The following is a 16239-nucleotide window of genomic DNA, read 5'->3' as shown; positions in this document are numbered from 1 at the left end:
GGCCGACCCAGTTATTTGCATGCCCATTCTTCACAGATATATATATATATAAACACCATCGCAGTTAGGGTTTTTGCATTACTTGCAGCAGCTATGGTGAGTAACCTAGTCCTTCTTCGTTCCTCAAATTCCGATCATCTTTTACCGATTCACGTTCCATATATGTAACGAGGTTATTAATTTTTCGTTTATTTTGATGTAATAGGCTCCCAAAAAAGGTGTAAAGGCTCCAGTTTCAGCTTCTAAGAAGAAGCCAGTATGTAACACTTATTCACAATTGAATCAGATTCACATTCATCGCTTTTACGTTGTTTTTATCTTTTTATGATTTTAATATATAATATAAAATGAATTTCAGGAGAAGATTACGAATCCGCTTTTCGAGAAGCGTCCGAAGCAGTTCGGAATCGGAGGAGCATTGCCTCCAAAGAGGGATTTGACACGATTTGTGAAATGGCCAAAGACTGTTCAAATTCAGAGGAAGAAGAGGATCCTTAAGCAGAGATTGAAGGTCCCACCTGCTTTGAACCAGTTCACTAAGACACTTGACAAGAACTTAGGTTAGTTCACATTTTATTGTTGCTATAATCATTTTTTATGTTAATGTTAGTGTTCTTCTATGTTTACATTTCGAGGTAGTAGTATGAATTCTTATTAATTTTATGAAATAATTATTGGTGGTGTTGTAGATTTATTGGAATACATGTTAACAAAGTTATATATTCTATTTCTAGGGCACATTAGCTTAAGATATATAAGCTTGCATCAGTATTATATTTTTGCTATTTGCTCAACATAACCAATTTAATGACTAGTTTTTCATTGGAGCTGGCACTCTTTGGTGTAGTACTGATCTGTGAAGATTTAAAGTTCATTACAAACTTGGTGATTTAATTTTTGTTGTCAGAAATGTTTTGGACAAGCTAATTGCTTCTGAGCTACATTTTTCCTTTATTGTAGGTTTTATTCTGTGTCTTTGTGTTCTAACTGTTTTTTGGTTTAGTGCTATATGTCTTTCACTTGTCTGTACATGATTTATTGACCATCTTTTATTCTTTAACTTGTGTTGGTTGTATCACCATTTTGATTGAATTTAATAATGTCATCTGCAGCAACAAGCCTGTTCAAGATACTTCTTAAGTACAGGCCCGAGGAAAAGGCAGAGAAGAAGGAGAGGCTTTTGAAAAGAGCTCAGGCAGAAGCTGATGGCAAACCTCTTGAAGCAAAGAAGCCGATTGTTGTGAAATATGGTCTCAACCATGTTACCTATCTTATTGAGCAGGTTGGGTTCTTTTTAATGCTATTGGTTGCGGTTTCCTCGCTAATTACTATTGATTTTGATTAATGACTTTTTAATCTGCCTTTTCCCTGCAGAATAAGGCACAACTGGTTGTGATTGCTCATGATGTGGACCCAATTGAATTGGTTGTCTGGCTCCCAGCATTGTGCAGGAAGATGGAAATTCCATACTGCATTGTCAAGGGCAAGGCTCGCTTGGGAACGGTAATTTTTGTCTGATAATTGTAATTTTAACGTTGTTTATGACTGTGAGTTTCCTTGACAACTCTCAAGTTCATTGCTTATTTCATTCTGTGTGGTTCAACAGGTCGTCCACAAGAAAACCGCATCAGTCTTGTGCTTGACCACTGTTAAGAATGAAGACAAATTGGAGTTCAGCAGAGTCCTAGAGGCTATTAAGGTCCGGTTTGAATATGATCTTTTTCTGTTTTGTATATGGTTGTTAATGTTCTAGTCTAAACCTGTATTTGAAATTGTGTTTTGACGGTTTCCAATTTTCTTTTCAGGCTAACTTCAATGACAAGTATGATGAGTACAGAAAGAAGTGGGGTGGTGGTATTATGGGTTCCAAGTCCCAAGCCAAGACCAAGGCTAAGGAAAGGCTTATTGCCAAGGAAGCAGCTCAGAGGTTGACCTAGAAGTTTCTTATATTTTTTTGCTACTTTAGAGTTTCTATTTTGGTGCCTGTACGCTTAATTTTGATTATATCCATTTTTAGTTTTCAAAGATATTTTGTTGGATTGTCACCTTGAAAGAGTTATATTAAAATGAACTTTTTTTATTTCATTAAAATCTCCTCCATGCTCCTTCAAACCCCAATTACGGTGGGTGTGTTTGTCATTGTTCATTTGTTGGATGCAAAATTATGCTGATATTTTTTGGATTTCGCGTATCTCATTTATACTGGTATTTTTTATATTGTTCCCCTAATATTGAAAGGGAATAATATATTTGTTGTTAAAATATAGGATGTCGTGCTTGTATTTGATTGATGCAAAGAATCTCGGTATTAAAGCTAATGATGAAGTTTATAAAGTGCTGCTATCCACATTATGTTGATGTTGTGTGCTTGAGTTGAAATATAAATTCATATATATAAAGGAATGAGATGTTTGGGTAATCAATTACATTTTTATTTTTACATCAACTTTAACTTCAACATTTTTTGGCCATATCTGTTCTATATAAACATGCTTTGTAATTTTATCATATTCCTACGATTATGTTTCAGCTACCTCAACCCTTGGTTGCTATGGAGTAATAATATTACTAGTTTTTGGGTTGACACATTGGGAATTCTCAATGACAATGGATTCTTAAATTTTCACATTAGAGCAGCTCCATCCCAAGAAGTGCAAAACATTTACCTCTTAATAGTTAATATTATTTGCATATTAAAATTAAATAAGCAACTTATACTTATTTCCCCATAATTTTACTTAAAATGTAATGTCAACCATAGAGAATACGTATAAAGTGAATTAGAACTACTATTACTCGGCTTTTGATAACACTAAGCTAAATTGAACTAACAAGAAATTGATTTAGTGGTATAAAATCTAATAAATTCTTCGATAAATTAAAACTAAATTAATTTCTTACTCATATCTTTAAAGGATATTATTTTACTTATACAAAAAAAAGTAAAATGAGAAACGATAGTATGTTGAATAAATAATTTGAACATAAACTATTCACACACAAAATTGAACATGAATGTATAATAAGAAAAACTGTGCTACAAATTTCACACACAAAAAAACTGTAATTATTTCCGAGAAATGAAAACAAAAATTGATTAGTCCTGAGTGGGCCAGCGAGGCACCTTTATATTAAGCTGAATGCATAGTTTCCCGCCAGAAATGGATTTGAAAACCCTAATGGATTCTTCTCAACAAACTCTCTCTCCCTCAACCTCCAATTCCGACGGTATTCATTATCATTCAATCATTATTACACCTTCTCTATGTCGTTTTTGTATAATGTAGTGTCGTTTATGACAATTTGCATTTATGTAGTGGTTTTTGTAGCACTAGAGGATTTGATGGTGGAAGAGACGTGGTTGGAAGCTCTAAATGGAGAATTTCAAAAACCCTATGCCCTTGCTCTTTCCAAATTTGTCCAAACCGAGATTTGTAGCAGCAGCGATGTGTATCCTCCTACTCATTTGATTTTCAATGCTCTTAATTCTACTCCCTTTAGTACAGTTAAAGTTGTTATCCTTGGCCAGGTAAGCTCAATACAATGATACCTATCGCCGATTTTATCGTTGTTCGACAAAACTAGCTTGTATAAGGGTTGGGATTAAAATGATCATTCGCTGAAAAATTAGAGGGAAATTTTGAATTATGGATGGAATGCTACTTACAATCTCGCTTTATTTTTGTTCATCAAACAACTTTACAAGTTTTTTTCCGGGTCGATAGATTATAAATACAATCTATCAAATAAACTACAAGCTATTTGAAACATATGCTATGAAGCTCAGATAGATACAAGATATGGATACGGCACTATACATTGCTGCTGAACAAATTCATAAAACAATCAAAAGATATACAGATAAAAAGTATTGGAGTCATGTCAGATACTGGTATCACAACCATTTAGATGTATCAGTGCTACAAAGAAACTAGTAGTCCTTGACGACGATAAATTTGTACTGTTATCTTGTTAGTCCGTATGTGTAGTACGTACTTTAATTTGCAAGAGTAGTATTATCTAAGCAACTTATTTGGACAATTTCTCTCAATGCTTGATAATTTTATCCACAAAGTCAGTATAATTTGCTTAAACCTATTAGCCACTGTCAGAATTTGTCTGAATTAGCTTTTCATATCAGATTTTCAGATAAGTAATATGTCTCTTCAAATGACTTAGCTAAAAATATTGAAGTATTTAATTTTCAGGACCCTTATCATGGACCTGGTCAAGCAATGGGCCTCTCATTCTCAGTGCCTGAGGGAGTCAAAGTTCCTTCCAGTTTGGCAAATATATTTAAGGAATTTCAGAAAGACATTGGCTGTTCAATTCCCTCCCATGGAAATCTAGACAAATGGGCTGTGCAGGTGAGCATTGCAATCGGAATAACTGCAATACTTGATATTTGAATTGTATGATTAAAGCAAACAGTGTGCATTATATTTCTTACTGCTCTGCCAATTACTTTCTATAATGACAAGCTATCAAATTTAACAAATTACAATGATGATTGACTACCCATATATATATTATTAACACTGAATAACTAATTTTACACAACTATTTCTTTAACAAAAGCTCAAAAGTACCAAATGCGAAGTACATGCCTAATGTCATATTAAGTGTCAACCGCATCCTTCTCTTCCTAAAGAACTCCGCCATTGCATCATTTTTGTCTTGTGTGATATTCTTGATATACATTAAAAGCTAAGGCTCCTTAAACATTTGAAGATTAGAACTATTCACCAATAACTAAATTTTAAGCCTAGAAAAGGGTGTCAATTGATTTTGTTGAATAGAAAGTTTGGCTTTTCGAGTGTTTTGTTAAGTTGGTGTTGCTGTCCTGAATGCAGTGGGATGTTGTTCTGTCCTGTATGCTATTGCTACAGATAATCTAACATAGTGAATAACCTCTACTCACTATTTCTACATAATTTCAGGGAGTTCTCTTGCTCAACGCTGTTCTCACAGGTTAGATTTTTCTGCATATTTTGTGAACTTCTGATCATGTCCGTACTGTTTGTATTTCACTGTGTGCATGGTTATGAACTCATAATACTGTCCTTCACCATGTTTTCTGTTTTATGCTTGTACAGTTGTACTCAATTGGTATTATGCAACTAATTTTTCTTTTTTGAATTCAGTCAGGAAGCATCAAGCGAATTCTCATGCAAAAAAGGGCTGGGAACAATTTACTGATACTGTTATCAAGACAATCTCACAGAAGAAGGAAGGAGTTGTGTTTCTGCTGTGGGGAAACTCTGCCCGGGAGAAATCGAGGTACTGTAATTGTAAAACACTATAACAATCTTTGGAAACTAAGAATGGAACTAGTGACCTGGACTAGCAAAGTCAGCTTGATCTGAAAAAATAAAATATAAAAATATACTTTTATTTGTGAGCAATGGGTGACAAGCAAATTATTCTGCAAGTATAGTTCTATCAGCTGCAAGCTGCTTTTCAGAAATGGTTTTGTTAAGCTAAATTAGTTTCTTTTCTTTTCTTGCCTGGAAGATAATTCTGTGAAACTTGTTGGCAAGCTTCTTCATGGGTGTCATATCACACAGGTTAGTCGATGCAACAAAGCATCACATTCTTCAAGCTGCACATCCTTCTGGTTTGTCTGCAAATAGAGGCTTCTTTGGTTGCAGGTAAACTGGTTTTGCATTATAATTTAATAATCTGGTCGATGTGAGTATGCAGTCACAAAAAATATGTTCCAACTTCCCACTGTTTTGCTTTGTGTATAATCTAATATATTAACCACGCATTCATGGCTGAGGTTTAAGTTTATTTAACGAATTAGGGCACACCTCAGTTAGTATGAAGAACTTTTAATATGAAAAAGTATACACAATACTGAGCAGAGGCTATGTACCTCACACTTTTGTTCTTTATATCTATGTGGTATTTACAAATCCCTTTTGTCACGAAATAGATCTATTTGGAGCCTGAAATCTTATAAAATAGAAGGTTATAAATGTTCAATATTAAGGATGTACTTGATTGCTTGATTTGTTGGTTGAGTGAGTGGAAAGAGAGGAAGGTGGCAAGTGAAAATATATTTATTTGGAAACCATAAAGTGTAGAATACATTGTCAAAGTTTTTTCATGTAGACTTTATTGTGTTCAAACTGTGTCCATGTCACATGAGCCTTTACTGTCTACTCCACCATCACTATTATTAGTGTGCAAATGGGTGACGTGATCCACAGCTTTTTTTCATGTTCTGTTCCAATGATATTCGGATCTTACATAAAACTTTATACTTAAAAGATCACGTGATCATTTTTCCTTTTACCATTCTATAAGAAAATTTGGATCCTTACTCCTACTTTATTTAATTTGTATTTTATGTGAGCCGAAATTTATGCACCAATGTGTAAATTTCTTACACGGTTAGTATATCATCTATCATTGATTTGTATTACTTTTATTTTAGAGTCAATTCTAATTAATAAATTAATGATAGATGGTTTACTAACAATATAAAAAACTACATTATTAAGGTATACATATTAAATCCTTTATATTTCAGAGTTTCAAGTCTTTATTCCTTTTAACTTAGTATTTTTTTGAAGCTGTGGGGTGGTGCTTATATCATTATATGTGTGATAAGTCTACTAAGGAAAAAGATGGTTTTGTCAATAATTTGGCTTTGCAGTGTTGTCACTTTTGAATATTGTGCACTACTGACCAATGACCATTACTCTGCATTATGTTCCACCGTTGTTGTAGGATATTATACGGATCTCGTGTATTATCAATATGCTTGCATGTGAATTTTAAGATCAAAGCATCTAAAGGTGAGGGAGGTATGAGGACTTTTTAGGATGACGAAAAATATAGAATCTTCCTATCTATACTATATATAAAGTCAAAACATGGTGTAACCACCACCATGACATAATTTATATATTCCTATTTTGCCCTTCAAAAATTTAATTTAAAAAAACCATATAATCCTATATAACCACCTTAAATATATTAATTATAAGTTGCATATCTATATTACTTAATAAAGGAAAAACCTAACCTAACTTTCATGAAGTTATTTTGGAGATAAGTTACAAATGTATATGCATCTTTTCTTTAAGATTGAACAATTACCTCAAACGAATATATATTCAACTGCAAATTACAATATATAATACAACTTAATATATAGAATACACATTACAAACAATAGGAAAGCGGGTTGACAGGCACGGTAGTGCCTGTCAACACGCTAGTAATTGATAGTTAAGATATGGAGTAAACTTTTTTAACTTACTCAGTGATCTCCTTTTTTTTTTTGGGTTATCCAACTACTCATTTTAAACTTTGAAGTGTTTTGATAATTATATTTTCTTTATTCCTTTTAACTTAATATAGTGAATAAAATAGATAAAATTGAATAAAGTGAAATGAACTTGAATTTATGATTCAAATACTGAAGTTATTACCTTGATGATGAGAGTTTTATCCTAATTATTACCGATTTAATAAGAGTTAATGTCGTGGATATGCTACGGTTATGGGGCGCTCAATAATAAACAAATAAATAAATAAAGCTCATTTTAATTATAACCAGAGTGGTGTGGGAAAAAATAAGAAGATATGATCCCAGTTGTCCACTTGTCCCACACCAACTAAGCAACAGGTACCATAGTTTGAAAGGTATATGTCCACAATTTCTGACATTACATGTATCATTAATTAGAAATGATCAAAAAAACAATTAATTATTAATTTTTTTATTTAAATATATTTTTTTAATTCAACTTTTGAGATAATAAATGTGCTCATAGTTTGAAATAGATCTAAATGACTTTGATATTTGCACAAAATCTTTACATATTATAATTATGTATACTTTTGCAGACAAAAAGTGCGACAATATACCGTAACCTACTTTTATTTTGCAGGCTATGGGGTCCCTCCCCAGGTTATTCAAAATAAAGTTTCCGTTTTTTGTAATTGATGAAATTATAAAACAATAAAACCAAATATTAACATATATTTTTCTAATTTTTATAATAGTCCTTATGAATCTGATACGGTTGATTAAAGTAGCTTAAACAGCTCAAAGGAACAAAACTTTAATCATTTTCTCTACTTTTTTATAAGATGCTTCATATTTTTTATGCAACATTTATTCTTTTTCTCCATCGCCCAAATTCGTTGATTTGGTCATCTCTACTTTTATTGCTTCCAATTAATCAACTAATTAATGAGCAATGTTAAATGGTGATAAGATCATAATCTTATATAGATAAAAAATATTAAAAAATAATTATTTTTATTGATACATATAATTCAATTGGATACATATAATAAACAAAGACAGAGCGAGTATTATTAACCAAGTATAAATTTTAAATATTATAACAGTCCTACCAAGTATAAATTTTAGATATAGTAATAGAAAAAAGATCTATGCACATAATAATGGACGAGAATCACATGTAAACATTGGTGTCCCTAATAGTGTATCATAATATGATTGGTTAGGGACAGGGGGACATGATTCTTTTGGAACAGAGGATCCTTCCCATAATAATAATAATGGATGGGGATCTGCTGTCCCCAATTATGTTCCCAACCATGTTCATGACCAATCACAATGAAGCAAAACTGATAAAGTTATGATTATTTAATTTTTTTTAACTGACGTGCCATAATATTATTAGTCTGGAACAGAGTTTGGGACAGGGTTCTGGACAGCAGATCCTTGTCCATAATAATAGCCTGAAAATGTGGTTAAATTTTGTTTTTATAGATAAATCAGCCAAAACTAACGGGTGGTGGGTCCTATAACAGCATCGAGTAACACGTGAAATTATATGATTGGTGGTAATAATTAATGGTAATAACTAGACCTACCACATAATTTGAGAACTTAATAGAAAGTGACCAACCCTAACTACTCATAACTTCTTAGATCTGTTAAAGCAAAGCACTTGCATTTACTGTTTATGTAGTAATGTCTTCAAAAGGAAAACACCACTCCAACTTCAATCATCCATAACTTTGTACTTCAAGATGCCAATAGTCTTTCTTCAGTTATGGGTATCACTCACTTACCGGTTTACTTTATCTTAAGTCTAAATTGTCTCAGTTAAACCATCAAATATGATATTACTCGTTGGGTCAATCACAATTGGGGAGCATCCAATCATCGAGGAATCTTATTGTTATTGGATATGAGAAAAATGGATAATCAAAAATGATATACTATATCTTAAATTCAAACCTTAAAACAATACTTTTATAAGTTTTTCATTTATAAATTATTTCATTCGTTATATCATACCTAATATGGAACATCATATTTGAATATGTTTAACAATGTTTGATTAATAAGATAGGAAAGTAAATGAGTTTTTCCGCATATAGTCTTAACAATAATATATCTGTTTTTTATAAATTATAGATATTTTCCTACCATTAAGATATCTTTAGTCAAAATTATCTTACATACCATGAAAAAAGAAAAAAGAAAGAGGAATAAATCGTATAGACTAATATTATAAGGATTTTTATATTGTTATTATATCATTTAATATTCATATTTACTTATTATTATTACGTAAATGTTTATACTGATACTTTATAGATATTTCACTCAATAAAACTAAAAAAGAAAAAATAAAGTATGTCTCATAACTTCCGTAGATTGTGTCTCCTAATTGAGATATTATTTATCATCTAATACTGAAATGTGAGGGAAATATAATATTTTCAAGTTTTTGTAATTTTTTAATTTAATATTAAATAAAGATCAAAACCTTTAAAAATATAAAAAATGTATATAATCAATTAATGATATTTTAAGAATTTTTATATTGTTATTATATTGTTTACAATTCATTTTTAATTATTATTAACTTTAGATAAATTAATACAAATGAGTGATAGATAATATTGCACCATTGTGATTGTCCATCCCTATAAGTGTCACTCATAGAAATTGAACTTTAATGATTCAATGATACCTTACATCACTAGACCAACTATATGTTGTTGGTTTGCCAAGCAGTTATTTGGCTGCACATACTGATTTATTACAATAAATGGAAGAAGAAACTTTCCAATTGAAATAAAGTTTATTTGTTAATTATCTTTTACTTATTATAACATACTTCCAATTGAATTATACATATCAGTAAATTCATTTATTATTTGTTAAAAAATATTATATTTTATACTAATTTAATATTTTTATTAATTGATAATATAAAAGTAACAAATAGAAAGTAAATTATTCAAAAGTTTTAATATGAAAAATGACATATAAAAATATAAAATATATAAAAAATGATTTCAAAATCTTAAGAAATGTGTACTAAAAGGAGTTAGAAATAATAAAGAAGTAAAAGTTAATAATCAAATATAAATTTTAATTCCTCCAAAAATAAAAAAAAATCAAAATAGTAACTAAAGATTGTTTATATGTGAACTAAAATAGTTCATGTAGAGATCATAAAAATGATAAAATAATTAATTTATCCCATTTTAAATTTGCACAGACAAATTAGTAAACACAACAAATTTAAGAAAACATTAACCATATTCACTGAAATGTACAGACACCGTAACAAAATTTGATTCATGATACCAAAAAAATTAAGGATAGGTATTTAACTATTTATATATTGTGCATGTGTTTTGGAGTGACATGGAGGAGACATTTTCCATGTGATTCAAACGTGGTTGTCAATTAGGTGGACCCCATATCTCGTTGGATTCTCACCTTTTCATCTGTCCTCCATATTAGTATAATGATATATTCTCCTACTAATCTTCATACCCATACCCATAAGACAGTGACATATATTATTTGTAATTAATTACTAATAAATAAAGTATAATTTTATGTTATATGTCACTTTTTATGGATAAGAGGATATATCATTTTCCTTATTTTAATATTGTTTAGTTTATTATTAGGGGATCAAATCTAATATCCATTTCAAGTAAATTTGGTAGCTTTTCATTCTTTCATTTTGTTAAAGGTTCAACCCTCCTACTCTTATTTAATGATCAAATTTCAAAAAATATAACTACATGTACTTTAGTAATGTAATAAAAGAAATTAATTAATAATTTAAAAGGAAATATATGTTACTGATTATGAATATTTGGCATATGGAGTAACTCATAAAATGACAAATGTAATTTTATTACCATAGACTACATATCCCGAAAAAAATAATTTCTTACCTAAAAACAAGAATATATATATTTTATCTGTATTCTTTTCAATTGAATGATTTTTTTACTAATACGATCTACCAAAAAAAGAAATTTAACAACTTTTATTGTTATGTATCATTTTTTCCTTGACCACATTTATTTATGTTTCCAATGGCAATTATATTCGAGTTGGATTATGGACGGTAATAGGATAGGTGTGAGTTGTGTTTATTTGGGCTCATAGTTTTCCCATTTGTGTGTATATTTGCACTCGAATATTTATTAGTATCCAATAATTTTAAAAGATTAATTATATATTTATATATCCAATGATAATCAAATATTTTTATATGATGATTTTTTATTATATTCTGATTATAGATTTGATAATTATTACATAAATTGTAATATCTATATATGATAAATTATCACTATAGCTCTTTCATTTAAATTCATTGAGAAACAATAATAAAATAGATTATATATAATGAGAATATAATAAAAAATCATAATATATAAAATATTGATATTAAAATTTATGAAGGTGCTAATACCCTTATGCATGTATCTTTATACATGCCCTTACTCATTAGAAATAAGAGCTTTCTCCTTATCTTGGTGAGCCACCTAAACTAAATTACCAATGTTAGTTAATTCTAAAAAAAAAACTAATAATAATAATAAAGTGATATATTTATGCTACACTTATTAAAAAATATTTTGATGATGTCTATATTGGATAATTTATATCTAACATTTATGATTATTTTTTATGAGTTATTAAAAAGCCTCAGCATCTTTTTATTTATTTGTATAATAAAACTTAAATAAGTAAGAACGAACATCACTTGTTGCTGTTTGTATCCTCATTTGTCCTATATACCAATTAAAATGTATCATTCAATTAAATCGAAAATTCATAAAAACATAATAAATTTTTCGGCAGATATAATCTGTTGAGTGATTTATAGGCATAGCCACTACACACAACCCCTCACTCACTCACTCTCTGCATCCTCAGGTTCTCTCTCTCTCTCTCTCTCTCTCTCTCTCTCTCTCTCTCTCTCTGTGTGTGAAAGCATGCATGTCATTCAAAAATGAATCGGCATTTTTGTATGAATTCTATTTTCATTATTTCCTTACCTTAAGATCTCAGATCTCACTTACTCTTTCTTCATTTTCTTTATCATTTACTCTCTTTTCATTTTCTACGCTAATAATCATACTTCTCCCTCCTCACACTTTCTCATATATAGCTGCGCAGTTTCAATTGAACCAGTTATTTATTTATTTTAAAATTTCAGTTCTAGGCGCTGGTAATGTGTTAAATCACTTGTTAATTTAGTTTGTTAGGTTTATACATTTTTTTGTTAGGTTTATAACTTGAGAGCTATGATTGTGCAATTTAAAATGAATCAGTGTTTTTTTGTTATTTATTGCAGTATATTGAGAGGAACAATGTCAGATCTTGAGGCTCCATTGCGCCCTAAGAGGAAGAAGATTTGGGTGGACTATTTTGTGAACTTTAGATGGATAATTGTTATCTTTGTGGTCCTTCCAATTTCATTCACCCTTTACTTTTTGACATACCTCGGGGATGTAAGGTCTGAGTGGAAGTCGTATAAGACGCGCCAAAAGGAACACGATGAGAATGTGAAGAAGGTTATCAAGCGTCTCAAACAGAGGAATCCGTCGAAGGATGGTCTTGTCTGCACAGCTCGTAAACCATGGATCGCGGTTGGGATGAGAAATGTCGACTATAAGCGTGCTCGCCATTTCGAAGTTGATTTATCTGCATTCAGGAATGTACTTGAGATCGACAAAGAGAGAATGATTGCAAGATGTGAGCCCCTAGTGAACATGGGGCAGATCACCAGGGTGACTGTGCCAATGAATCTTGCACTTGCTGTCGTTGCAGAGCTTGATGATCTTACTGTTGGTGGCCTTATTAACGGTTACGGGATAGAAGGAAGCTCTCACAAATATGGCTTGTTCTCTGATACTGTTGTGGCTTATGAAATTATTTTGGCAGATGGTTCTCTTGTTAGAGCTACCAGGGACAATGAGTACTCTGATTTATTTCATGCCATTCCATGGTCTCAGGGAACACTTGGGCTTCTTGTTGCTGCTGAGATCAAGCTTATACCCATTAAGGAGTATATGAAGCTGACTTATGAACCTGTTGTCGGTAACCTGAAAGAACTTGCACAGGGTTATATTGATTCTTTTGCTCCGAGAGATGGAGACCAGGATAATGATGAGAAGGTTCCAGACTTTGTAGAAACTATGATTTATAATCCAACAGAAGCTGTTTGCATGACTGGGAGATATGCTTCAAAAGAAGAGGCTAAGAAGAAGGGGAATAAGATCAACAGCGTGGGATGGTGGTTTAAACCCTGGTTCTATCAGCACGCGCAGACGGCACTGAAGAAAGGGAAGTTTGTAGAATACATCCCTACCAGAGAATATTATCACCGACACACAAGGTGTCTGTACTGGGAGGGAAAGCTTATTCTCCCATTTGGTGATCAATGTTGGTTTAGGTTTCTGTTTGGCTGGTTGATGCCACCCAAGGTTTCTCTGCTCAAGGCAACTCAAGGTGAGGCTATAAGAAACTATTACCATGAAATGCATGTCATCCAGGACATGCTTGTTCCTCTGTACAAGGTCGGAGATGCATTAGAATGGGTTCACCGTGAGATGGAGGTACATTTTCTCTCTTACCCTACCTTACTAATGTTATGCATAAATTTTATTTTTCAGACTGTTTCTCTCAAGATGAATTCATTTAAAATTGTAGTTTCACTCATAAGGAGCTTAAGTTTGGGGCCAAGCTCTCGTGTCATCGTTTTGCAAGCAAAACCCATTTGCATTGTCTATTGTGTTCTAAATTATTTGGTCCCACCATTTTATTTATTTGTAACACCTGAAGGACTTCTACCTTTAAGATACTGCTGTTATAATTTGTCTTGGTAATAATGATTTCAAATGTTATATTTTATTTCAACTCAATCCGTCATGTCATTTAATTATTAACTAGGGGATTTAGTTTGCCTATATTATTCGGTTGGTGCCTTCATCTATTTTGTTTCTTTTGTTGTTGATTGTCAACACACCAGGTATATCCCATTTGGCTTTGCCCTCACAAACTATTCAAGCTGCCAGTCAAATCTATGATTTACCCAGAGCCAGGCTTCGAACTACAGCGCAGGCAGGGAGACACACAAACTGCTCAAATGTACACAGATGTCGGAGTTTACTATGCACCAGGTCCTGTTCTGAGGGGTGAGGTATTTGACGGTGCAGAAGCAGTGCGCAAATTGGAGAGCTGGATGATCGAAAATCATGGTTTTCAGCCACAGTATGCTGTTTCTGAGCTGTCTGAGAAGAATTTCTGGAGGATGTTTGATGCTAGTCTGTATGAACAGAGCAGGAAGAAGTATGGAGCTGTTGGAACCTTTATGAGTGTGTACTACAAATCGAAGAAGGGCAGGAAAACTGAGAAGGAGGTGCAGGAAGCTGAACAAGCACACCTTGAAACTGCTTATGCAGAAGTTGATCAACCAGTAGACTGATTTTGAATTTTGGTTCATCTCTTATGGTGGGATTTTATTGCATCTTGTTTCTGAACTTATCGATGTGCTTTTGCATTTTTTGGATATGTCTGGTTTTGATTGATTTAGTTGCTGATACTGTTTTGGAATTTTCATTATCCTTTATGGATTATGTGAACTTAACCTGATGATTTATTTAGCTAGTTCAGATTGAAATGGTTATTTCTATAACTTGTTGTTTTCATTATCCTTTGTACCCTATGTGTTTTTGTATGACCTGTGGCATTTTAATCTTTCATTCATTTTCATATAATGATTAGAGACTAACATAAACTTATTTTCAATAACTCAATTTTTGAATTGTATACAAGTTAAAACAATGCTGAATTTGAAAGGCATGTACATTTTCATTGAGAAAATAGACTTTAGTCCTTGGTGTTTATCTTTATCATAATTTTGAAGATTGATTCCAAGTCCTTATATTTTCAAAATATACAGAAATTGGTGCTCATTTCATTCTGATTTTGGTTCTTAGTAGAGACCAAATCATATGAATTTTAAAAATATAAGGACTCAAAACTAAACTTTTGTACCAAAGTCTTTATAATTATAAATATGTTTTGGAGCAACAACAATTGTTTGTTTAAATTTTCTTTAATTAAAATGAACAAGTGTAAAAAGAATACCAAACTTATTTCTATTATCTATCGTTCTCAATGAACTTCAATGGATACACTTTTATCTATGCATACAATTTTACCTACTCACTTTACACTTAAGCTTATTCTGAAAGTTTTTTAATCCATCTTCAACAAATGATGACACATAAAGAGAAAACATGAATATGTAATGATTTAAAGTCGATTCAGTTCAAGTCTCTTATTATTTCCATTGCCTTTAAGAACTCTTGAGTCACCCACCATAAAAAGAAGAAGAAAAAAAACAAATTTAGTGGCATGGCTTAGGCTATTGCTTTATTTCCTCAAAATATTTCAACATATATTTCTTTGTGAAGATGGACCCCAAAAATTTCCATTTGATAGCATGTTCACATAGAACTAAATACATAATAATTATTAAGTAATTTAAAAATATTATTATTAATCCTACACAATTTATTTATATATTTTTACTCACATTAGACAATCTTACTTGAACTAGATAATTATAATTATGAGTAATAAAGATTTTCTAACCAATATTAAACGTAAATACATTAAAAACATTCCAGCTCAATAGGCACAATTAAACTCAGCTTATAAAAATACTCATTTAAACTAAATAGTCTTTTCAAAAAGCTTAAGTCCAATCTCTTTGCAAAAAAATCTGATATAACTTAACTTATTATAGATTAGATAATAAATCTATGTATAACTATCTAATTAGACAACTCAACAATGTGAATTAAAGTCTCCCAAATTAGCATAAAATCGAGTGACTCAAAGTAACCATTGTAAAATAAAATCATGGATGACTTTCCCAAGCACATTTTTTCCTCATTATATTA

At 31.3% G+C, this 16239-nt stretch overlaps 3 protein-coding genes across 4 annotated transcripts; all 3 read left to right on the top strand.

Moving 5' to 3' along the window:
• Positions 1 to 2091, top strand: LOC109325559 (60S ribosomal protein L7a-2). The gene is made up of 7 exons (XM_019557985.1): positions 1 to 96; positions 206 to 256; positions 359 to 560; positions 1113 to 1282; positions 1375 to 1503; positions 1607 to 1699; positions 1806 to 2091. Exons 1-7 carry the CDS (start codon positions 94 to 96, stop codon positions 1935 to 1937), a joined length of 780 nt encoding a protein of 259 aa, XP_019413530.1. The 5' UTR covers positions 1 to 93; the 3' UTR covers positions 1938 to 2091.
• On the top strand, positions 3094 to 5885 carry LOC109325561 (uracil-DNA glycosylase, mitochondrial-like). Of its 2 annotated transcripts, none has more exons than XM_019557991.1 (6): positions 3094 to 3228; positions 3330 to 3529; positions 4209 to 4367; positions 4941 to 4971; positions 5145 to 5280; positions 5568 to 5885. In XM_019557991.1, the coding sequence occupies exons 1-6, from the start codon at positions 3141 to 3143 to the stop codon at positions 5653 to 5655; spliced, it is 702 nt and encodes a 233-aa protein (XP_019413536.1). In that variant the 5' UTR covers positions 3094 to 3140; the 3' UTR covers positions 5656 to 5885. The 2 variants fall into 2 exon arrangements, with proteins under 2 accessions (XP_019413536.1, XP_019413535.1); XM_019557990.1 differs by having other exon boundaries at positions 3096 to 3228; positions 3318 to 3529.
• LOC109325468 (delta(24)-sterol reductase) lies at positions 12144 to 14973 on the top strand. Its single transcript, XM_019557865.1, has 3 exons — positions 12144 to 12199; positions 12621 to 13884; positions 14298 to 14973. Exons 2-3 carry the CDS (start codon positions 12637 to 12639, stop codon positions 14751 to 14753), a joined length of 1704 nt encoding a protein of 567 aa, XP_019413410.1. The 5' UTR covers positions 12144 to 12199; positions 12621 to 12636; the 3' UTR covers positions 14754 to 14973.

Source organism: Lupinus angustifolius, chromosome LG13, assembly GCF_001865875.1.
Source record: "Lupinus angustifolius cultivar Tanjil chromosome LG13, LupAngTanjil_v1.0, whole genome shotgun sequence".
Classification (NCBI taxonomy): Eukaryota; Viridiplantae; Streptophyta; class Magnoliopsida; order Fabales; family Fabaceae; genus Lupinus; species Lupinus angustifolius.
This window is presented reverse-complemented; position numbering and strand designations above follow the sequence as displayed.